At 41.3% G+C, this 24,969-nt stretch overlaps 1 protein-coding gene across 7 annotated transcripts; it reads left to right on the plus strand.

The window, feature by feature from the left end:
- Nucleotides 1–24,969, plus strand: G3BP1 (G3BP stress granule assembly factor 1). 7 transcript variants are annotated; one of them, XM_068408630.1, is made up of 14 exons: nt 1,107–1,205; nt 4,282–4,406; nt 12,139–12,194; nt 13,490–13,603; nt 14,869–14,950; nt 15,300–15,473; nt 16,313–16,403; nt 16,908–17,001; nt 17,396–17,600; nt 18,380–18,481; nt 19,101–19,212; nt 19,616–19,741; nt 19,829–19,959; nt 22,383–24,969. In XM_068408630.1, the coding sequence occupies exons 4-14, from the start codon at nt 13,509–13,511 to the stop codon at nt 22,587–22,589; spliced, it is 1,419 nt and encodes a 472-aa protein (XP_068264731.1). In that variant the 5' UTR covers nt 1,107–1,205; nt 4,282–4,406; nt 12,139–12,194; nt 13,490–13,508; the 3' UTR covers nt 22,590–24,969. The 7 variants fall into 7 exon arrangements, with proteins under 7 accessions (XP_068264734.1, XP_068264733.1, XP_068264729.1 ...); XM_068408632.1 differs by lacking the exon at nt 4,282–4,406 and having other exon boundaries at nt 1,105–1,205; XM_068408629.1 differs by lacking the exon at nt 12,139–12,194.

A 24,969-nucleotide genomic window follows, 5' to 3' on the forward strand; every position in this document is an offset into this window, starting at 1 on the left:
CAGGACTACTTGGGCCTTGCGAGGTGGGTGAGAAAATGTCCTTGCTTGGCTTGTCTTTCCTCTGGGGCAGATGATCCATCTGTCTGCTTTGCTGAGAAGTTGTGAAGCAAAAGCAGCTGCATGAGTCTCCCAGCTCTGCCTGGGGTCTGCCGGGGATGGGCAGGGGAAGCCAGCCCATGTTTCTCTACCTTGGCACTGGCGACCACCACCTTCCACCTTGCATGAGCCCATTTCTGATGGAGGCGGCCCCGGCACAGCGCTGCACGGGATCCCTTTAGCGTGAAAAGGTCTTTTTATCCACCCCCACTGGTGGTGTCTCTCAGGTGAGCGGGTCATTTCTGTCGGGACCGTGGGCGCCCGGGCCTCAGGCCGGGTGAGCCCCTGTGGTGCAGAGGAGGCTGCGGCAGCTGGAGGAGGTGCAGCCATCACGGGGGCAGCCCGCGGCCTGGTCACTGTTGCGGGTCTGCAGCCCCCCCCACCGTGGGGAGCCGGGGACTGGGTGCCCCGTGCTGGGGGAGGCAGCAGCAGGGCCTGGGCACTCAGCACTCGCCGCCGCCATGTTGGGCGCCGTCCCCTTCTCTCCAGCAGGGGGTGGTGCTGGGCGCGGAGCGCCCCCCCTCGTGGCGGGCTGCCTGTCCCTTTAAGAACGCCGGAGGTGGCCTGTCCGTCAGGGCCCGCCGCGCTCTCCCATTGGCCGCCGCGCTCCGTGCCGCACAGAGGGGGCCGCCCCCGTCTATAACGGGGTTTACCAGCACCTTCTCAAGGGCGCTGCTGTGCGGCTCAACCATACTATGGCGTCAGGCCTGCCCCGCCCTTCGCGCCTGGTAGAGCGGGCAGCGTCGTCCTATTGGCTAAAGGGGAAATCCATCAGGTCTCGTCCCACCCCGGCAGAGGGAGCGTCACCACCCACTGGTTCTGCTAGGTGTCGATCACTCTTAAGGCCCAGAGGAGCCAGGCCGCGTGGTTGGTAGACTGAGCTGCCTCTCAGCCATCCGCCCGCCTCTTTTGCCTCTGTGGGCCAACTAGCATCCTAATGAACGCGACCGCCGTTCTCTGATTGGCTGAGCCGCCTCCCGTTGGGGTAGGCTGCGCGCCGGATATATCTAGCCGGCGGCAGAGCACGCCGTTGCGTGAGGTGCTTCTCGTCCGCCGGGCAGGCCTGTGGTGAAGCGACGCCTCCCGCTCCCGTCCCGCTCCGCCCGCAGGTGAGGGGAAGGGCCCATGGCCGCGGGGGGAGCGGGCGGGAGCCACTGGTGGGGTCGTGTCCTCCTGGGGACGGCTGCGGGCTGCACGCACCGGGCCTGGCCTGAGGCGCTTCCCCCCCCCTCCCCGGTAGGCCGCGGTCTGTTGGGGGAGGGGGCTGCCGGTGCGCCTCCGCGTTCCCGGCGCCGAGGCGGCTCCCGCTGCCCCGGTCCCGCGCGCGAGGCCCGCCCTGACGTCCGAGACCGGGGCCGGGCTCTCAGAGGCCCCTGTGGGGCTCGGGAGCGGGGCCCTTAGGAGGGAAGAACCTGCTGGTCCCGCGGCACCCTCAGAAGCTTCCGAGGCGGGAGCGGGGTACAGCGGTGCGCTGCTCGGCGAGCAGTTACCTAGAAGGGAGCGTTACTGGAGGGGGAGGTGGCGGGGCATCGGCTGTTCACGGGCCTTCATTGGGCGAGTCGAGACGTGGAGCTGCGAGCTTTGTTCTCGGCTTTCCAGACTCCGGTGTTTTTTTCAACCGCTGTGGGTTTGTTTTTTTTTTTTGGGGGGGGGGTAGGTATGAGACGACCCGAAGCCTGGCATGTACCAGCCCTTTTCAAGAGTTAGTTGTAGCTGTAGATTGAGGGAGTAACACGGGGTGCTTACATATTGAGGTCGTCTGTACCCGTGTATCCGATCGTAGGTGTCTCCCGTGCTCTGACTTTATAGATGAAGGGAGTTATAATTCGAGCATAAGGAGAGCCTGTGTCTTACCCTGACTTACCGCATGACCTTGGCTGGATCGGAGATTAAGCCAAGATTTAAATGCGAACTAGTGCTTATATGAAGACTTTCCAACCTCTTGTAAGGCCCTAGATATCCTTGGTGGAGGAAAACCAGAGAAAAAGCTTCCATACATCTTTCGGGTACATTTTAGTCTTGCTCTGGATGATCTAATGCATTATTAATTCTTAACGGGCTTACCTGGTGACCTTTTATGTTAACGGTTGCATGCATATAGTAAGTATTCTTTACAAAGAAAACGATTTTTTTTTCACAGTTGGTTGAAAGCAGCATTTGCAGCAAGCCGCCATGTTTCCCGTGTATGCTATTTTTGTCTAGCCTGAGCTCTCACAGCCAGGAGTGACAGCTTAGGGAAAAGTGGACACTGCTATGGAGCTCTGAAAGCTGATGCTTCCAGGTGCCATAAATCAAACGTGGTGTGTGTGTGTGTTGGATTGTTTTTAGCTAACAAGACTTTTTAGATTGGTGTCATAAGAGAAAGGAGTGCAGAAGTTGACAGACAGAAACTGCATTTCAAACCTCTTCTGAAATCTTCCCTTTGAGTTTTCACTCTTCGTAAAGACTAAGGCTAATGATTTTGCTAAATAGGTAGTTATGTGATACTTCCATGGTGGTAGCCTGTTCACATCCTGTGAACTGAGCTCACTTTTTCCTGGGGTGTTTTGGTCAGTATACTTAATGTTGTGAAGCTGTGAGCCTAGTTAAAAAAAAAAACCAAAAAAACAAAAAACAAAACAAAACAAAAAACAAACACAAAAAAAACCCAAAAACAAAAACAAAAAAACCCCAAACATAGTGGATGGAATATATAGCTAAATTGAAGGCTAAGTCATGGAGCATCTTTCTGATGAAGATCTCCCAGCTTTTTTGATAGTATCACATGTTCCAGGGACTAGTTTACCTGAAGAACAGTGTTAAAATGTGCTAGAAAGTGTAATTATACAAAGCCCATTAGGAAAATAATCAAATCAACATTGGAACCTTTGCAAACGTATATCTTGGTTTAAAATATAAATCTTATTTTAAAATCTTCTTTTTAAAAGAATCTTGTATACATCCGATGCTAGGTAGTGGTCTCCTTCTACCTTTTTTTTACTAAGTTGTATTCTTTTAAGTGTGAACTCCTTAAGTTGAAGGGTAGAAAACATAATTAAGGTAGAAGACCTGGTGAACAAGACTTCCTTTGTGGATGTGGGTCAAGTGTAAACATCAGGATTTCTTGTAGGGATTCTTTGCATCTGCAGTCTAAGAAATAACGAAAACATACAAGAAGATTTGTTTATACTGTGATTATAAGACCACTGCTCTACTGTTCATTTTGCTGCTGGCACAACAGCAACAATAGAGTTCAACCCAACTGATGATGCTCTTAAGTTTGAACATCTTAATTTTAAACATGAAATCTTTGTGCACCTGTTGAAACAGCAAGCTCTTTGTTAGTTCAGAAAGCTTGTGTTTTCTTTTTTGCCTTGCAAATTGTAAGGCAAACATATACAGAGGAACACTTTTTAATGAAAGTAAAATACAGCAAAGATGATGTTGCTGTAAGTACATATTGATATTTCTGTTCGTAACAGTAGTACCTGTTGAGAGAGCACTCATCAGATTAGCATAAATGGCCTGTTTGATGAGTTGAAAAACATTTGAATTGATTATTTCAGTTTTTAATGTTAGAACCTGGGCCTTTTTTTCTGACTAAGTAATGTGACAAGTGAAGGATCAAAGAGGAAATCCAAAGTAGAGCACGGCTCTGGCAGGGTGGTGCTAGTTGTTATGCTGGCTGTAGTCTGCTGTGCTTGAAACAAACCAGAGCTGAAAGTGATAGTTTTGTCTAGAAGACCAGATACTTTTTTACAGGTGCCTATGTAAAGTCTCCAGAGTTGAAGTAATTATTAACTTCTTGCTGAAACTGCTAATATTGAGTTGATAATCTTGAGCTACCTCATTGAGTAATTAAAAGGAAAAAAAAAAATAAAAAGTCTGATCTTCAGCTACTTTAAAAGAATCCCTAAAACTTTGCAGGCAGTGAATATTACACTGGTCTGAGGTCTTAGTTTCGCTATATTAAGTCTGGACCTCTTCCAGGAAGACATAGCTGGTAGAGTACTGCTTTCAGAGCTAGGAGATTGTGAGCTGTCAGTTATGTACAAATAATGTTACGAACCTGATTCCTTGCTGAGGCAAATGTTAAATATTGCATTCTGAAATGCTGGTGGCCATCTTCCCTTCTGCATTGCCCTGTACTGCTTTCGTGTTTCACTTATGACTGCTGTTAGGCTGACTTTCTGTTTTGTTTTTAAGTGTCTAACAATGTAACGATGCCATGATGGATCAGCCTTGAGCACTAGGATCCAGTCTATATATGAAGGTTAAGAGTCTTCTGTGGCTAAAATCTGTAGAGGTGAAAGAGTGGACTCTCTTGACAGGTATCTGTTGCTTGGCATGCAGAAAATAATTTTAACTCTTAATCCTGGTGATTTTAATCCAAGTGGGGGTGAGTTTGAATTTCGCTGTAATGTCTGTGTAGCTAGGTGTTCTAATCTGCCTTTTCTGACTGCTTGTGAGTAACTTTTGCTTTTTACTTTAAGAAGCTGCAGTGGAGCCAAGTGGAAAAATTGCAGACCTAAGAGAAGAAGACTGGACCTGCTGCCAACTTCATTGAGTCGTTGGAGCAGCTCTTGGATGTCAAAACAGAACCTGTTCTAATGGCAAAATCATAGGGTCTAAGTAGCTACTTTATCATGAAGCAGTCTGGAGAGCAGGATAGGCATAAAGCTGACTTATTTTTCATTTAAAAATGAGTAACAAACCATTCAGACTAGCACTATCTTACTACCCTTTAGGAAGAAATTTGCATGGTTAAAATCTAACTTTATAGAGAGACATTCTCCCCTCAAAACACACATTCAAAGGGATTAGTGCATGTACAGACTATTGTGACTGCCTTGGGGGCAACTGTTACCAGGATGATCGAATTGTCTATATGTGCTTTAAAAATAAAATATAACTGACCTGTATGGTGAGACCTATTGCAGGTGAATTTGTCTCATGAAAAATCCCTGAATAGTGATTGAGCTTCAGGTTGTACTTCTGAGACTGTGCAAGACTGTTTCATGGCAGACCCCTGCCACAGGAGGAATTTAGCAAAGTAACTATCAATCCAGGGCTCTCTTCTTGCCTCTTGAGCATCTAGAAGTACCAGAGATTAAGCTGTCTAGTTTGGTACTTCGGTAATTTTTTTTTGTTTGTTTTAGACAATAAAGCTTAAGTAATAGGAACTTAAATTTGTGTGTTTAGTTCTAGAGCTTCAGCCTTGTCTACTCCATATCTCCTTTGTGTAATGAGTAGGAAACTTCTGGTGACTTGTTGATGCAAAGCCATGTTGAGACATTGGAGAACAGAAGACAAAAATTTTACTTCCCCTGTCGTAAATCTGTAGTGTACATTATTGAAACAAAAGTAATGCATGTGGAACTCGATGTGCTGATCTGTTTGTAACATAAGAAATAACTTAGATATGTATCTTCTAAGTTTGAGTGTTTTTCTCCTGTGACACAGTACAGTAAAACTTTCCAAAAAGTAATGCTAAACACCTTAGCTGCAGTCTAAAGGGGAACTCCAGATATTTGGCTACTGAAGGGTGATCCATGCTGGGTCATGGGCATAGGGCAGCTGTTACAAACATTAACTTACAATAAAACCTGTTTCTTGCTGCTAATTCTAAGCAAGGACTCAAATGCTTATGCTGCTTCTGCAGGAATGCTATCCTCCCTCTCTTTGTATTGCTAGTTTTTGTGTTGCTGAATAGAAGTGATGATTGTGTGATACGAAGTAGAAAATTGGAAGCCAGTTGAAACAGCTTTAGAAAGGAAGAAAGAAAAAAAAACAAAAAAATAACCCCAAACCCCCACCAAAATAGGCCCAGCACTCAGGGAGGGCAAGGTGTTTTGAGGGGAGAATCCAAGCAAAATGCCTTGGTGAGAAACTCTTGTGATATCACTTACCTTTAATACCAAATTTTTAAGATTCTTTTTTTTCATCCCCTTTTAAACAGGACCTAATTTGCTGTTTGTCTTTGGACAGTAGGTGGACCTTTATGGTCCTAACTACAGGAATAGTATCTAGAATCTTCTTCCTTTCCCAGATGAACATTCCTTACTGTACAGGTATAGATGCTGGTCTCAGCTGGCTTAACTTATGCTTTAGGTAGTCGTCTTTGTATTCTGTTTCTCTGCTTTCGAGCTTAGTGCTCTAGAAGTTATATTTCTCTGAAATGGTCACTGTTCTTTTAGATTCTGAATAATAGCAATAGGAATCTTCAGTTTCTCTCTTGCTTGGCAGAGCTGAACAATACAAGAAGCACTGAATTTTGTCTACAAACTGGCAGACTCCATCGTATCCATCAACTTGTGGATCACACTTAGGTTTGTTAGCAAAAACACAGTCTGACTTCTAGAATGACAGCTCTTCTGCAGCAATTCATGGTTTGTTTATTTGTATTCTTATAGTCTTCAAAGGTCTGTGCATTGCTGCTGAGTAAGGCTTCCCATCTGCCACTGGCAAGCAGAGGGGTTTTTCAGTACTAGCATGGGCAGCGTTGATTGTAATTCTGAATTATTTTTTAATCTTGTCATGAAAATGTTTTTCTTGTGCTTAGATTTGGATTGATTGCTTGAATACTTTGATTAAAAAATAGTCAAGCTTCTAATTTGATTTTTCTTATCCATATGTTGATGTCTTGCTTTTCTATAGTGTCCCTCATCAGTATGTCTCAGCTTCAGAAAGGAGTTCAGGTATTGTTCTGCATTTCTGCAGCATCAGGATAATTAAGCACAGAGAAAGCTGTTTGCTGAAGGATACCGCATTCCAGTTGCTGCATGATTATTTTTTTTATGATCCAGCTCCTTGTAACACCTCAAGTGCCCAATGAACTCAAGGACTGCCTGTCTTTGTAGGTCATGTGGTTGTCATACAGTAGACAGTACTCGCTGTAGTGAATGGAGAAACAGCTGAGTTAAAACGTGTATCTGGATTCTCAAACTTATTAGGTGTTGGTTTTGAAGATTATTAATAAAGGCTCCTCTGCATGATATATCTAGCACTTCACACTGCTCTGTTCTTGGTTGGGGAGTGCCTGCTTCTGGAAGTTCCTAGTGAATATGTGTATCTTATGGGCTATGTTAATGTTTCCAGAAGATACTAGTAAGAGTTGAATGCTGGTAACCTCACAACTTGTTCCAATTTGATCTTCAAATATTTCATTATTCATTGGATAAGTTATCCCATCACTCAGCTTTCAGGCTCTGGCTTCCAAGCGTCTTGCCTTCTGTGAAGTAGTGCTACCTTTAAGATAACTTCTTTCAAACAGAATACTTGCCTTCTGAATCTGTCAAAATACAGAAAAGTTGAACTGGTTGCAGGCAGGCAACTGTCTGTAATTGCTTCTGTGTAAAATACAGGCTGTATTGCTGTGACACTGTTCCCTGTGACATTATCTACTTCTGCATACAGTGGGAGGCAAGTAATGAGACTTTTTTTTTTTTAAAGATTAGTGTTTTGAGACTTCTGTTGCCCGCCTATTTGAGGTGGTTTTTCAGCACATCGTAATTTAGGCTTGGGGTCAATGGGGTCTTTCTCCCCCCCCCACCCCAGATAGTTAAGGCCGTATTAAAATAAGAAGGGTATCTTGCATCTCAGTGTATCTGGTATCTTGTAGTGTTTTAAATATGCATTTCCTTGAAAAGGTTTACATTACTCTTTCTACTTGAGAGCAAGCTGGTGTAACGATATAAATCCCCAGTTGAGATGGGCACTGGAATTTGCCTAGCGATGCAAGTTTAGCTTGTTTGTGTTTCATTGTTCACTCTAATGTCTGTATCATGGTTCACATAGGTACCAGCTTCTCTTTTTTTGCTTAGTCAGCAGCACTAGTCGATGCTAGTCATGTAAAATGTATGGAGAGTTGGAATTAACTGGAAATGTTTTGCTTTTGTTGTTTAACTTTTAATCTATATCATGCCTGTTGAAGGCATGTTAGGGGTTTTCTTCATGATTTTATTTGTACTGGCTATTTTTTTTTCTTGTCCAAAGCAGCAGTAGTAACTGCTTCTAGTGCTGGTTGCTCTATATAGATAAATTGTTTGTGGCTTTGAACATGCTCACCTGTTGCTAAGCAACTTGGAGAAATCCCAAATGACACTTAATTATGCAATCCTATTAACTATTGACCAGGCCTTTTACGCCCAGCAAAATTGCAGTTTGCCAGCATTGTAGTGTGATGTACTTAGATGTGGACACCTCTTTTCCATGTGAGCTTCTCTGCATGTTTCAAAAAGCCTTTTTATGTTCAGGAATTAATTGATATCCAAATAAGGGAGTACAGTTGACATTCTGGTTTAGAGGGGAAAAAATATCTTCATGTGGGGAACACATCAATCGTGCTGTCAGAGTTCCTTTTGTGTACTTAGAGGTAAGGTTGTAGAAACGACAGATCTGAGTTACATTTCATTGAAGCTGATTAGGTGTTGTTGGAAACAGTGTAACAGCTCTATGAGAATATCTTAGTTAAACCTGTAATTAAAAGGATGGGGGGGCAACATGACTGTTTTGATACTCTGTAAACTCTACCAATTTGTAGAGATGGGCAGGAATGTAGTATCAAATGAGTCGCCTTATAGCACACAAATAGCCAAAAGAGAGTGTGAACTGCTATAGGTTGTTCCCTGTATCTGCAGTAAAAGATTCCAATCAAACAGAACTATAATGCATTGTAGTAACTTTGGATTTTTTGCGACTGTTTCTTGTATTGAAATGCAAGCCAAAAATATGGAAATGAAGATGGCAGAGAACAAAGGCGTAAGCACAATGTTAAAAACAAACCGTGGCCTGTTTAGAATATGCTTAAACGTCAACTTTAACTTGTCTTTCTGTTAATACTAAGTGGTTGTCCTGAGAGCCTGAACACTGTGTGATGTGCATTAAAGATATTTTTGTTATGTGTAGGAAGTCTAGTAGAAACAAGATTCAGACTAAACTCCTTATCTGATTTAAAAAAAAAAATGGAGACAGCAATGGTTAGTTCACTTTCAATGTGTAGCGATTTGGTGAGAAAATACTAACCAATGCTAGCTGTTAGGTGTTGAGTCTATTATTTTTCTGAATACTAATACGCTAATAGGTTTTGTGGACCTAAATCTAAATTTGCTAATACAGAATTTACATAAATGGCTCTAATTTACATAACCGTACTTTAGAAATTCAGTGCCTAGCATGGATTTGCTGCCAAGTAGGAGCATTGTAACAGATGGCGGAATTTTCCACCAGCCAGGTGATAACCACTGTAAAGGAGGTATTTGTCTTCCCCTAAGTCTCTTGGCTTAAGGAAAGGGCTCAGTTATGTTGCAGAATTGTTCTAGTATATTTGTTATAATTTGATTATTCAATTTGTTTTACATATATGGAGTAATATGAATGCATGTTTATGAATGCATGTTAAATCATCTGATTTTCAGCTTTTCCTGTCAATTTTCACCCTTTCATCACGATCTCAATTGACACGAAAATGTGTGGATAAGCTTCTATCAGGAGTAATGCAGTGACAGTTCAAGCATTTGGTACTATTATGCTCTGTGCAGTAGAAATGCAATATAAAATATTTGCAGTTATTCTTAGGTCAAGGAATAGTGGAGTAATGAATTGCTCATGAGTGGCAGGGAGCAAATAATCTCTCTGCAGATGCTTGGCTTCTATCATTCAGGTTGTGCTGGCTGGAGAGCAAGAACAGATGGCAACTGGCAGGGTAGCAGCAGGTGCAGCAGGAGTAAAAACAGATTGTTGTCATCCTCTGATTAGGTCATGTAAAGGTTTTTCCCATTTCTTTTCAGATCCACTTAATGAGAACTGGACACTCTGCTGTTCCTCTTTCCATGTTAAGAGTTAGTTCTGATAGATTTTTCACCCTTAGCAGTAGGGAAGTCCTTTGATTTTTAGCATGTAAATATGACAGATGTAATCAGCACAAGCCACTTTCAGTATGTCTTCAGTACAGCATTGGGACAGCTCAGAACAGCATTGAGATGAGGTGCTAGTGGGTTAATACAGGTGAGGACTTTCACTGAAGAAGAGAAATCTGAAAGAGCTTTTTGTGCATGAGCTGTTGAGATTTGAGTGCTACAGGTAACAGTTTACCATTATGTGAGGATGTCAAGCTTTGTACATTCATATTCTAGAAGCAATTGAAAGTAATTCTTAAAAGAGCCTGATTCAGCACTTAACAGAATTGAGAAGGAAACCTGGCTATTGACATCTATAGGAATAAGCTTGAATTCCAGGGGAAGCTAGTCTTTACAAAGAAATTAAATGCACCTCCTGCACACCCTCCCCTCGCCTCCAAAGAAAAAACCCAGAAAAAAAGAGTGAACAAGCAACATGCATATGCTCTTTTTATATAGAGCTTTTGTCATATGCCAAACAGTGATCTTGGGGATCTGATGGGATTGGCTTTCTAAGTGTAAACTCACAGCACAGAGGGAAGTTTTTAACTGTTGTGGAGCAATTAAGTCTTGCACTGTCAGTTAAGCCAACTGGATCTAAAAGTGCAGTGCTTGTCTGTGTGCCATTTCTACTTACACTGCTTTAGGGTCATCTTGCCCCTAGTAATGATAGAGCTTCACAAGTGCTTGATAGAAAGCAAAGTTAAATGAGGAATCAGCAGTGGTACCCACAATTTAGGCTTACTTTACCTGTGGTGTTTTTTCTTACTGTCTGATAATATTTTGTGGGGATCTAATTTAACATGCACTAGAAGGCAAACAAGTTCACGTCTTTGAGGTTTTTGTCAATTCAGACTCTGCTCAGTCTTGGACATCTGTATCTGTAATACATTACACTTACAGTTCGAAGACTTCAAAACCACAGATACTGGGAACTTCCTAAAATGAAAGTGGTCTGCAGAATCTGAGCACTTCCCACGGGCCAGACCCAACCATGGAGTATCACTTTCTTTCTGCATGGTCAGCTCTTGAAAATATCCTCAAACAACTGAAAGCTTCTGAATGTATTGAAAAGCCTTTTTCAGTTCTAGGTCATGTTTGGTCTTACCCTTTCTCCACGTTATCATGTAAGTAATGTTTCCTTGTGGTGATACACACACTTCCTACTGAAAGAGCAGGCACTCGTGTACACATCCACTGGAGCCTGTCAGATCTTTCTCCCCTTTGCTTAAACTTACAAAAAGTGCATTAAAAAATAGAATGGGTGGACTTTGCATTTATTTTCAAACTTACAAAGTGAAAAAAGTGTGTGTGGTTGTGTTAAAAGCGGAGCAAAGCACATCGATGTGTGCAAAACTTTAGCAATTTTTATTGTCATACTAATAGCATTCTAGTTATGTCTTCTGTTTTGAGCCTTAAACTACATACCTCCCAGAGTAGGAATTTGTGTACAGTATCTCTGAGTAAGCCGGATGTTGTGCATGCTGACCATTGCTGGGAGTTTGGGTGTGATCACATCCTCAAATATATTACCTGTATGTTCTGCCAGGATGGTTAAACATTACCTTGTGTCTTTTGATTACAGCATGTTGGGTGTTAGACCACAGTTAGAGATATAAGGAATTTGGCCAGGTTGATTTGGACTAAGCTTTATCCAAAAAACCAGCTTCCATGTCATCTTTTTTTTTTTGTATATTCTTCTCTTTGGGGTTTGAAGCTTCTGTTTTGCATCCCTGGTACATCCAGCAGTATGGTTGTGACTTCCTTTGCAGGCCTATGTATGGTATGCGTTTGAAACTCACTGTAATAACGCTAACCTGGTAGGTTACATCTGTCTTGTGAAGCTATAGTCTGTTGTCAGTTCTTAACATTTAAAGGACTACTTCTCTGAAATTCAGCAAATATAATGAAAGCGTCAAACAAGATCCTTGGATGAACAGGATCAAGGGTTAGTACAAATATATGGGAGAGGCAGTCTGGTTTTTTTTCTCCCTTGCTTTGTTCAGATGATAGTTGTGAGCAACTCTGTTTAGCTAGGATACAGGATGCTGTTATGTATAGGGGCAATAGAAAGCTCGTCCTAACATAACTGCCTACGCGTGAATTTTGCAGACTCCATCTGGATAAGTCTGCTAGAGGACTACTTAGTTTGACTTCCTTTTTTTAGTTGATGCCACAACTTACTGGAGCTATTTAGAGTTGTACAGTCTTAAATAAAAGCAGGTAAGTAAATGCTGGCTCCTGAATTGCTTTATAGAGGGCTTAACTTAGTAGTGCATTGGTTTTGATTTGCATGACACACCTGAAGTATGTGCATATTGAATTTGCATACCATGTGTTTGGGAAAGTGTTGTGTAGGGGAAGGGATTGGGGGTCAGTATTGGGGAGAAAGTTCTTTCAGCTGCTACATGTGCTCTTTTGGTTAACAGTGGCTTGACTCACTGCAGAGAGCACTTTTGCTAGCTCTTTACTGTCAGCACTACAGGGCCTGAATAGTTGCAGGAAAATTAGCTGTCATATATAGTCTGTGATTACATCAACAGCCAAACTGTCTGCTAAGCACCCATTCTGCTACCTATTGGTATAGTTGAGTATGAAGCAGAAAATCTACTTTTGTTTCTGTATTAGGTAGCAATAATATGCTCTGGTATCAGTGTTTTTTCCTACCAGTTTGAACCTATTTTATGAGTTTGAACAGTGTGTACAAGTATTTGAAAGCAAGGAAACGCAGGAATGTGCTTTAGTTTTGACTGACTTGGACTGAAGATATACATATTGTGTAATCTACCTGCAAAGACTTTCTTTTTGTAACTTACAGATCCATGGAAATTAGGTAGAAGGTACCTAGATCGATTTGTCCCTGGGCCTAGGTGTGGGTGGTGCTGTTCATTTGACTGGTCTTTTGGATTTAAGTGAGAGGTGGCTGAGCTTGGTGGAAGCAAGGGAAAAGCAGCATGCATTTGTTTGTAGCATGGTCATTTTAATATAATCTGGTATTCCTCTATAGCGCTTGTCACTTACAAGCAAGGAGTGTTGCGCTGCTGATAAGAATAGATTGGACTTGTTCTGACCTTTTAAAAATGCCCCTAATACACTAGCACAGGCTTTGCCTTAGAACATCTGACTTTTAATTCTGATTGTGAAGTCAAGTGAGGTAGGTAGAACTTGGATCGACTGTGAATTACTTAGCCACTTAGCAAATCCTCTTGAAGAACCATACTTGCTTGCCACCTGCTTTTTACTGAGGGTAAGTGGGATGATTAAATGCTGGCATGTTATGAGGTAATCTCCTGTGCCCATGCAGCCGCTCCCACCCCTGGTTTGGTACCCAGCAGTCCTCTCCTCAGCACCAAAGACTGATGACTCTGAAAACACATTGGTTAAACTGCTTACTGTGGTAAAACAGCTAATGGGTTTTGGTGTGTGCTTTCCACTGTGATTATGTGGCTTATGCTATCAGTACGTGAGCAGCAATGTGAAATGCTCATGTCTTATGGAGCTTGTGATTTTTTCCGTAGTTTTCAGTTGACCAAAGAAATGGTGATGGAGAAGCCAAGTCCCCTGCTGGTCGGGCGGGAATTCGTGAGACAGTACTATACTCTGCTGAACCAAGCACCTGACTATTTGCACAGGTAAAGCTCTGCTTCACTTCATGGTGTGTTTTTCTGTGTGAATTTCTCAATTTGTATGTTAAAATTAGTGAGTAAGCTTATTACCATGTCTTGGCTTGCTGAACTTGGACACTTAAAAACCTGATTTACTCAAGACAGACTCTGGGTGTAGTTTGCTTTCAGTTTTGATCAGCTGGGTTAAAATATGGATAATAAAAATTACAGGAATTCTTTAGACATCTGAAATGCTGCTAGACTTGTATTCTAAGCAAAAAAGAAGAAAAAATGTAAATCAGAAGTGTGTTGCTTGCTACTTCTAATTGTAATTGGCATAAATGGAAGCCAGATAAATGTTATTTAGTTAAGCATTTTTGTAGTTTTGTCGTGATACAATGCCCCCTGGCTAGGGGAAAAACATTTAGTGTGTGCTTGTATATTGGTATGTGTGTCTCGGTAGTCATACCAGCAGCAGTTTCTTAAAGGAAAATCAGAGAAATTATGAATGTGCAGCAAACTACAATCTGTTACCTAAACAAATTGGTCCTATTTGATTTGACAGGTATCCTACATGGCTAGAAGTAACCTTGTTTTTGAAGATATGCTTTGTTTTGCTGTGATTGGAGTAGCTAGACAAACAACTTCTGAAACCTTCCTTCTTCCAATCTCAGCAACACTTACTCAGAGTATTTCTCCACTCAAGTGAACTGCTGACCTCACCCATTTGGGTCAGAGGAAAGTTTACACTGTGCCATCAAATTCAGTTCTAGTCTTTTATCTGCTGGCAGAATGCAGTCCCATGATGTTTATGACATTTTAGCTTGTAATCCCCCAGTTATAAAATGGGAGATTTACCTGCAGTACTTTCTTTACTGTAGATGAACAAAAAAGTACCATCGCTCCATGCTCAAGCTTTAAACTAGAACTTGAGGGGAAGCTTTCAGCATCCTGGGTGTTCAGGGTACTACATTGCTTTAGGGACCTTGTACAGAAAGGGGAGAATGGGATTGGATCATCTAGCTCCTATGAGACTTTGGTTTCGGCTATTAGTGCTTGGGTATCTGACATATCTGAATGCTACAGCTTACACAGGAGAACTTTGCATTTTCCCCTTTGATCAAAATCCCACGCCCCCAAATTGCTAATAGGATTATGGAATTGTATGGCTGTATTCCAATAATCCAGACAGAAAACTTGCTTGAGAGTATATTATTCGTAGTGCACTCTAGTGTAGAGGCTTAGTGTTCTTATGTAACAAAGCTTAGTGTTAAAATATTTCTTTCTGACAGGTTTTATGGAAAGAACTCTTCCTATGTCCATGGTGGCTTGGATTCCAATGGAAAACCAGCTGACGCAGTCTATGGGCAATCTGTAAGTACTCAAAAACTGTTCTTTCCTTCTTTTTCTGTCACCTTCGTGGTTGAGAAGAGAGACATATTCAGCTGTGTTTCATCCCCCTTTGTCCAAGTGCTTTCTGTAAAAAGTGAGGAGGGAAAACTGTCTACCTGTAAACAGCAATAGTTAGGCAAGATGTGCTTCCTTTAATAACATTCATCATGTAAAATTGCTTGCAAAGCAAACTTAAAGAGCATGCTGCCAAGCTTTCTCTGTAGAGTTAGAATATGTTCTGAAACAGTGTTTTATGTTTTTGCTTTCTTTGAAAACTCGTAACTAGCAGAAATGGCTTCTGCAGTGTAACCTCTATACTGTTCTTTCATAGGATATCCACAAGAAGGTGCTGTCATTAAACTTCAAGGATTGCCACACAAAGATTCGTCATGTGGATGCCCATGCCACTCTCAATGATGGTGTGGTAGTCCAGGTGATGGGAGAGCTCTCCAATAACATGCAGCCCGTGCGCAGATTCATGCAAACATTTGTTCTTGCACCTGAGGTATGCTGTATTGAGTGCTAGTGTTGTTATAGTGCTTCTAACTTCATGTCAGGATCAGGCCTGTCTGGTTCAGTGTTGGAATCTGAAGGGTTAGACTGGGAAGGTAGTTTGCCACAAAATTCAGCAGTAATGTTCTGCATATTCCTTAGGAAACTACACTACTTTTCTGTGGTCATATGTTAACCTTGGATATCATAATTACAGTTGCAAATATCCTAACTCTTGGCTACTGAGTATGTGCAATGCATATTTTTTCTTAAGCATTTTAAAGTTATTTTATCTTTGATTTGCCCCCCTAGCAACTGGTCCTTTTACTGAAAAGAACTAGCAGAAAGAGGAAAATGCTTCCTGTTTGAAGACCTGGGTACCAGACATTTGTTGTTGTATAAAGCACTGACTTAGCATTTGAGGTGGCTTTTTAAATATATGCCTTTTTTTTTGAACAAAACAGCTCACATAATTGAAAATGATAGTGAAAAAAAGGAGTATTGCAAGATCACTTTATTCTTCAGCTTGACTTAAAGCTAAGAATTGATACTTTAGCCCCAGAAAGTTCTTGCTCCTACTTTTTCAGTGTTGTGAGCTATTGGAATTAAAACCACTAATATGATTTTTTTCCCATTGTTCCATGTATACTTGATGTGCTAGTATGATACGTCTGGTTTTTTTTTTTTCTTCCACCTTGAATAACACACATTTTGTCAAAGGAGGCAAGTTTGGATTAATCTTACATTGGAAGGATGATTTGCTCAAGCTGTTCTTGTTTTCTCATTATTTCAGTTTTTACATTACTGCAATTGATGTAATTGAATCAGTTCCTCCCTTTGATTTGCTTCTAGGGTTCTGTTGCAAACAAGTTTTATGTCCACAATGATATCTTCCGCTACCAAGATGAGGTTTTTGGTGACTCTGACACTGAGCCTCCAGAGGGTAAGTAGCAGGAATTTTTGGATGATTCTACTGGTGTTTGTTTCTAGGTCTATATCAACACTGCATTCCCAGACTGGAGGAAATCTTCTTGCTGGAGAAGGCAGATCAGCATTACACTTTGTGTTCTAGGTTTTTTCCTTGCCCGTAGTTCCCTTGCACTCCAGCCAAGGAGTTGTGACATGCAGATGATTGTTATTTTTCTGGCATATTCTGTTTCTATTAAAAGAACTGTAAGACTTATTTTAGCAGTTGCAGTCAGATTTGTAGACTGTAAATCTGCTTCTCTGAAGTACTGGGAACATGTTGTTTGACCTTGGTCAAAACTGAGTAACCAAAGTGACAGCAGAAATATAAGGAAATGTCTGTTCCATGTCGTGTCTTGATAGTGCTTCCCGTGTGCTCTTCAGCAGAGACTTTACCTGCGTGTTGTAGAAAATGTCTTGTGTTTGAACCAAGTACTAAAGATGTGTGTGGTGTATTTTTCCCTTTTCTAACTTCATTTAGAATCAGAGGAGGAAGGGGAGGAACCTGAGGAAAGACAGCAGACACCTGAGGCTGTTCCTGATGATACTGGTGCTTATTACGAGCAGACTGTCAGGTAATAATGTCTTATTAGATGAAGTCAGATGTTGTGTAATACAGACTGCTTGTAGAACAGGTCAAATGAATTTATTGCTACTTATGATTTTGCTCTTTGACAGTCAAAATATTTCTGTTTGTTGGGCAGATGAAACCAAAGAGCTGTTACGCTGAACACAGAGACTCTGTATTTTCAGTAAATGTAGTACTTTTGCTGCTGTATAGTGTAACAATGCAAAATTCGCATCCCTGTGCAATGTGGCCTTATTTAGACAGGTTAGCCTTATTCTTCCTCTCAAATGTGTTGTGCTTGACTTCTGTATTGGACAAGTAGTATTCCTTACTGCCCAGTAACAGAATCAAATACAATAATACCACCTTTTTTAATTGTTTTTTGTGATGCTGTGTAATAGCAATGACATTGAAGAACACCTGGAAGAGGCTGCTGCAGAGGCAGAACCTGAGCCAGAGCCAGAACCTGAACAGGAACCTGAACCAGAGGTGCAGGAAGAAAAATCTGAGCCAGTGTTAGAGGAGTCAGCTCCAGAAGAGACTGTGGAAAAGAGTCCTTCTCCAGCTCCTGCTGATCCAGCTCCTGCAGCGCAAGAGGACTCCAGGGTAATGACAGTGGATGGCTCTTTTCTATGATGTGGTGGTTTCATCAGTATGTTTGACTCTCCTGTCGTACAGAGCATGTTCCTCTCTCTGGCAAGAGGAAAAATATCTGGAATTAGAAGTGTTTAAATGCTCTGTAATTTCCACCCCTGCTGCCCAAATTACTCTTCTTATGACCACTTGCCTCCTTCCCGTTAGTTCCTATACAATAACAGGTAGTTGAAGTTCTAGCTAGTAACTAGTTGGTTAAAATACCAGGGGCTAAGGTAAGGCTTTGTATATTTGGTAGGTATGGGAACTGTGGCAGCAGTGAGAGGCTCAGATTCTTTGTAAACAGAACTTCTGAAATTCTGAACAGATTGCAACCAATGTGCAGAATCAGGAAAATGGGTGAAATGAGGCTTTATTTCTGTCTGGGGATTTCTGTCACTCTTCAGTATTAAGGGAGGCAAAAGTGGACAAATGGGTACTTGGGAAACCAATGCTTCGGTTAACCTTGATGTGATACTTGGTCTTAGGCCACTGCTGTGTCCTGTTTCAACTATGTAGAATTTAGAAATAGGGTGGAAGTGTGACTCCATTGTCATTACACTAAGTCTTTTGAATTTAAATGATTTGAGGGAAGTTGTGGGGAAACTGCTAGTGGCTGGATCTTGAATTTCAAGGACAGGTTAAAATTTTCTACTGTTATCCTGTGTCTGTTAGCTGTACTGTCACGAATATACTTCAGAAGGATAAAAGCATCTGGAGTTTAGTTTCAGTCTTCTCTTTCTTTTTTTTAGACATTTTCCTGGGCATCAGTAACCAGTAAGAACCTCCCTCCCAGTGGAGCTGTTCCAGTGTCGGGAATACCGCCTCATGTTGTGAAAGTACCAGTCTCGCAGGTAGGAATCCAGCACCTTAAGTGCTAAACTGGCTGACAGTAAACTGAGGTGGGGAAAAATATAGTGAAATCCACTTGCTTATGGTCTGAATTCTCAGGGACTACAGAGACTTTAAAATTCAATGTTTCCTGATAGACTTCATAAAAATGTTATTCCTTGGCTTTTGGGTTGAGAAGGAATTGTTTCTCATGGAGGAAAAACAGGGAATGTTCACGTGAGTGCTGGACGTTCTGCCATCTAAAGTGATTGCACCCTCTTAACAAAAGAGGCAACTTTTCTTTTTCCACTGTCTATTCATGAATGAGGGTTTGTCATGAATGAGTTTATGTAATACAGTCAGTGTACCTGCCACTGCACTTTGGGCAGACACACTTCATTGTATATAACTGTGAATGGGATGACTTGGAAATTCTAACTTAGTCAAGTGACGTGTTTGCTTTTAACATATAAGCCAGCGTGAGCTAATGTGCATTTTAGACATAGGTGGAAAGAAAGAACTATGATTTTTTTCCTGTATTTTCAGTTTATTTCATCAACAACTTGATAATGAGCTCTTAAAAGCTAAACCCTACTGTTATGTCTGATTCTTTCCTGTTAACTCCTTTTTGAATTTATATAGCCCCGCCCTGAGGCAAAGCCTGAATCTCAGACCCCTCCTCAGAGACCTCAGAGGGATCAGCGAGTGAGGGAGCAGCGAACAAGCATCCCACCACAGAGAGGTCCTAGACCAAGTAAGAGAAGCTACAAAGAATAAACTGTTTTCTGCTATTTGATGGTCTTGGGGAAGCAATATGATGATTAAAGCTTTTAAATTCTCATTAATTTTGTCAGTAAGTGAATGATTTCTACTTTGTGGATATGGTCATTTTAGATTATCTTGGTCTGAATGACTGGGAAGCTTTAGAGCTGAATTTCACTAGCATTCTATTGAAGTATCTAGGTTTCTACTCAGGTGTTTGGCTTCAGTCAGGTGATAAAAAGCAAGCAGTTACAAACTTACTAGTGTAGAATGCTTACCTTTTTTTAATATATGAATGGATAAATAGAGTGTGAATTCTGATTCTTTTATAAGGTGCTAATTCTGACCATGGCTTGGTGTGTTTTTTTTAAACAAGTTTTACTTTTCTGTTCAAGTTCGTGAGGGTGAACAAGGCGATGTGGAAACTAGACGGATTGTGAGATACCCAGACAGTCATCAGCTGTTTGTTGGGAACCTTCCCCACGATGTGGATAAAACTGAACTTAAAGACTTTTTCCAAAGTAAGTTAGTTGCTTTGCTGTACTCTCAGGGTTTGGGGGTTGCAGCCATAAGCGTGGTCAACAGAGCATTCTAATGTATGACCCAAGAACTTGGATTTTCTCTTGCAGGCTATGGCAATGTTGTTGAACTCCGCATCAACAGTGGTGGAAAGCTCCCCAATTTTGGGTTTGTGGTGTTTGATGATCCTGAACCAGTTCAGAAGATCCTTAGCAGCAGGGTAAATAAACTTCTAGTCAGTGGTTTTTGGTCTGTTAATAACAGGCAATGTTTTTCAGATTACTCTTAACAAGAAAATATTCTACTTGGTCCCTCTGGCCATTCTTGAGCATCTTAAAGTAGGTGTGATGTATTTCACTCCTATTACCAAGACTTGTGCAGCATTTGTACAGGTTGAGTCTTGTCACTGAAGTAGCTTGTAACAACTCAGATGAACATGAACTTATTCATTATAGAGCCTTTTTCCAATGGGAAGTTGCTGAACTCTACACAGGAAGCAGGTAAATAGCTTTCAGGAAGGCAAGGTAGAGGGTCTGACCCTATAGACAAGTAGAATCTTGTTTGTCAAAGAGGTTGAAAGGGAGAAGCTATGCTAGTGTGCGGGTTGAAAAGTATTTCTGCTATAACAAAGGCAGGAGGTACCTGCTCAGCCTGTTAGCAGTGATTGCTAATGCAAACCGTGCACCCCATGACTGTACGGTGTGGTGGTGGGCAGTGAGTCTGCATGCACCATAACAGCTGTGCAATGTGCTTGCTTACAACCTAGCTTTTCACCAGACAGGGACATCCTTCCTTCTTTACTTATACTATACAGCAGTATTGCCAGTATATTTCTGTTCTTAAATTGAAAGGTAACTTGGGTGCAGATTTTTAAGCCTTGATATTTAGTCGGTGTTTGGGATATTTCATGTGGCAAGACACTTTAGTTGTGGGATGCCAGCAGCATTTGTGGCAATGCCTGATGAGTTAGTGCATATGAAGCCCAGCAGCCCTAGAAGACTTGCAGGGAGCTGGTGATTCAAGATCGGAATGCTGATAGAGAGTTGCTTCCTTAAGTGCTTTCCTACTATCGCAGGCTGAGCAGTTCCAGTGAGGTCTAGGGTAAAGTCTAAAACAGGTGATTAGAAACCAGTGCTAAAAGTAGGTTGAATAAGACTTTGGCCTGAATTGGTGTGGAAACAAGTAGTACAGTGACAGTGGGTCCTTAAGCCATTTCTTAGCTGCAAGCAATATGCATACACCTTCAGCCGTGACTTAAACTTGCATGTTTGAGTTTTTGCTGGAACAAACTAGAAATGTTCACTCATGAGTTCTTTTGCAGGGGGAGAGGTAGCTAAGAGCTGAGTGTCAGACTTCATGTCCAGGGATTTGTGGCCTTTGTTTACTTTTGCAACTGTGCCACTTCATGTAACTGGTGCCAGAGAAGAGTGGATGCTGGCTTCCAAATTAGACTTTGAATATGTAATACTTGAATGAATGTAAAACTTGGATGCACTCAAAGTATCTTTTCTGCAAGCCCATGTAAATACTTAAGTTATAATGGATGGGCACGGCTTTCTGAAAAAAAGATGATTTTTTTTTTAATATACACTTAAGTCCTATAAAAGCCATTTAACACACCTCCTGCCCTGCTTTGAACAGCACTAAATTCTGTTTATAGTATCTGCTGTGTGAATTGTTTTGCAAATGGTTCTTTGAGCAAACATATGTCCTGAAACAGTAGGACTTTTTTGAGGATAAGCTGTGCTATAAAGAAGTTCACAAGGCTCTAGTAGACTGTTAGCCAGTGAAGCTAAATCTCATGTCTGCTGCCTGATGTGAAATGTGGGAGTTTACACTGGAGTCAGTACTAGGGCTGTGACATGATGTTTTGATCTTTGTCCAGCACAGCTGATGGCTAGAGGAAGGCAATGTGCCTCATCCTTAGATCTGTTCTACAGTCAGTTCAGTAGAAGTGAATGGCTAGTCTTTCCATTTGATGAGAAAGCATTGTGCCTGTGCCAATGATGGATCATATTTTTTGTTCTTGTTTGTTATGCAACTGCAGGAACAATTTGAAACAAGCGAGTCCTTATTCCTATAGTTCTTGGATTCTTCCAGACTTCAGCTTTTTGTCTGCAATGAGGTTGGTGGGATGTTGCAGTCCTGCTCCTCTCTGTTCTTGCTTCAGTAAGGTTTCCCAATCAAGCAACCACTTGTCACCGCAGTTCTAAAAAATTGAGATTGACCTAAGTGAAAGACTTCACTGGCCTGTACAGCAGAGTGGCAGAGAGGATCTGACATTCTTCATGCCCTAAGAAAAGTCAGCTGGGACTCTGCATGGTGGCAGACTGAATTGCCATGTATTAATGAAAGGAGGTTACTGTTAATAGTTCAATTCCTTTTCTAAAAGGTGTCAGAATGCTCAGTGTTAATGAGATGGCTTTCCAAGTGTCACTCTTTCACACCTTTTTTTATATCTTCTCCAGTAAAGCCACAAGACTGGATGCATAGTTTGACTATCACCATTTTCTAGTAACCAATCATAAAACACTTCAGTTTTCTTTCATGGAGAGGAGGATATGAGACCAAGTAGCAGAAATGTGCTTGACATTAGAGAGTTACTGGTCACTAATAAAAGTACCTTTTCTGCTTTTGTTGCAGCCCATCATGTTCAGGGGAGAGGTGCGCCTGAATGTGGAGGAGAAGAAAACACGAGCTGCCAGGGAGGGTGACCGTAGAGATAACAGACCACGTGGACCTGGAGGCACTCGTGGGGGGCTGGGAGGTGGGATTCGAGGGCCTCCACGTGGAGGAATGTCCCAGAAGCCAGGATTTGGAGCTGGAAGGGGCATCGGGCAACGCCAGTGAATGCATCACGGATGTTGACATGGTGGCGCAAACCCTTTTTTCCTGCAGATTTGTGAATTTCAGCCTTGGGTATCTTGGAATGTGGCCCTAGCCTGTTATAGACTGCTACGTTTGATACTATTTTGGCCCCTTTTTGTTTGTGTTATGGTTTTGTGTTTATTTTTTTTTTTTCCTAGTCCTTGTCCCAGATTCCAGCTTTGTGGAACAACGTTTTAGGAAAAGTGGATTTTAAAAAGAAAAGAACTGAATTTTCTTGTTCACTTCAAACTTACGGACTGGATTTTTTTGGTACCAGTGGTTTTTCCTAAAGGAATGTCTCTTTACTTTTTTTTTCTTTTTTTTCTCCCCCATTTCTACTGAATTTGGGTGCGTTTCAGTCGGTGGAATAATATTTCACATGCATGCGTTCAAGAGCCTGTAGGAAAACATAGTACTTGGCAAGTATTTTAAGGGCAGGAAAACAAAACTATTGATTTATTCATTCTTTGAGGGTCATATGAACATCCTCTGGTCCGGAGATAATGCCACTTGAAAAATTGACATTCACCTTTCTCTTTGTGGCGCTGTAAAAGTGGAATAATGGGTATCTGTAGAATCTTTTTTCTTTTGATACATGATCACGGAAAGGAATTCGAACTACTGTTTTACCACTTCAAAATTTTGGATTGTGGGATAGGTTTTAAATGTCTAGAACTTGACTCTTAAAACACTTTTCCTGAACTTGTGAAATTTTTTATTGAAATAGGGAGTTTTTTTCATGTTTAGTTTGTATTTGTATAAAAAAAGCAAAATTGTTGTGCCTTCTATTTATCTCTCATTCCAGTCTTGGCAAATTGTTTAAAAAAAAAAATAAAATAAAAAAGGTCTAGATTTGCTTTATCAAGTCAAGAGTATGTTGGAATTTTTCTAAGGGGAAGAGGTTCTTCAGTCACTAAGTTTACTAGGTAGAGGTGGCTATAGCTGAAGTTTTTGATACCTTCTGTTCATCAGTTTGGCTGCATTTAAATAATTGAAAACAAGTACCTTTTGGATGCAGAATTTAATAATTTGGTTGGAGGCTGGGCAGGCTCCATTACAAATGTTGCGAAAGTACAACCGAAGCAGAAACACCTCTGTCACATCCTTTACAGTTTAAACTACTGTATGTAATAGTTATTTTTGCAGTTTACGCATTAATTTCATCCACTGCCTCTGCCAGACCTGAAGTGGATGGATGGTGTTTTTGTCAGAAGTACAGAAGGTGCCTGTCTGTCCTGGTGTTAAGAAAGATGTTGAATGCTCTCCACTGCCTCTGAAAGATGAAACTGAAAATAAAATACAAAACTGGGTAACTTCAGTCAAAGAGATCTTGTAAGATTGTACTGCACAAAGCAGTATTATTTCTGTAATGTGGTCTTAAACATCTGGATGAAAATGGCAGTTTTGAGTCTACACCAGACCTTCAGAGCTCTGGGTAATGCAAAAGAGCTGCTTAATAAGTTTGCTTATCTGCGTCAGGGTTCATTGTTTCCATGTTTCCTTGATTTATTGATTGCTGTGCATATGCAGTATATCTGTCTTGTCCTTTGCTTGCTTTAAAGCTAGAGAAAAGCTGCCCTTGCCCAAAGGGCAGATAGGTATTACCTGTTCCAGAACAGTAATTTTTTGTATTTTACTTGCCAAACGTCGTGGTTGAGCCTGGTTGTACGAAGTGTCAGTAGAGATTTTGTTTCTGTTTTATTTTAGCTTTGTCTTCAGATGTGTTACACTGTTTGTTCCTTCCCTCCTTACGAATGTTTCTCAGATTGACTTGCTTACAGTCTGTTTCTGAAGACTCAAGTATCTTAGTGAATTGGAGGAGAGCAAAGTGTGACAGCAATAGCTGTGGTGTGGTCTCACAGCCAGCATACTGGAAATACATACTGCTTCCTCTTGTGGTGATAACTGGTATTTTTAAAAAAAAAACTTTCTGCATTTTTTGTATTGGGAATGACTGAGGTTAAGGTATGCAATGGAAGTATTTCACTGAACTCTGTCCTTGTTTGTGATATTCTTTTCTTCTCATTTGTTGTGTTTCTACTGTTCTTGATGTTAAATACAAGACTGCAGTAACAGGTTGCACTTCAGACTTATCAAAGTGCTATTAATAGAAGCTTTTATAGGTCTTAACCAAATCTGTAAAAGCACCCATAAGCGTGAAACACCATTTCTGTAGTGGGAGTTGGACAGTTCTGGCTCGTTGTCTGGTTTGAGAAAGAGCTGAGGAATGTCGGTGAAGAATTTAAAAGCCTATAAGGTGAAGTGTATGCTTGTTTTCATATGAATCATACTCTCAATATGTTGACCCAGAAAGTGATGTTCTTGTCCAAGATGACAGGCAAAATAAAATATTTACATAAAA

This window comes from Nyctibius grandis, chromosome 10 (assembly GCF_013368605.1).
Source record: "Nyctibius grandis isolate bNycGra1 chromosome 10, bNycGra1.pri, whole genome shotgun sequence".
In the NCBI taxonomy this organism is placed as follows: Eukaryota; Metazoa; Chordata; class Aves; order Nyctibiiformes; family Nyctibiidae; genus Nyctibius; species Nyctibius grandis.

Excerpts from the sequence above, each read along its gene's own strand:
- G3BP1 (XM_068408633.1), top strand. The coding sequence starts at position 13,509 with ATGGTGATGGAGAAGCCAAGTCCCCTGCTGGTCGGGCGGGAATTCGTG. Across the intron at positions 16,404-16,907 it reads TGACACTGAGCCTCCAGAGG|AATCAGAGGAGGAAGGGGAG; the intron begins GTAAGTAGCAGG and ends AACTTCATTTAG. Across the intron at positions 19,213-19,615 it reads ACAGAGAGGTCCTAGACCAA|TTCGTGAGGGTGAACAAGGC; the intron begins GTAAGAGAAGCT and ends TTTCTGTTCAAG.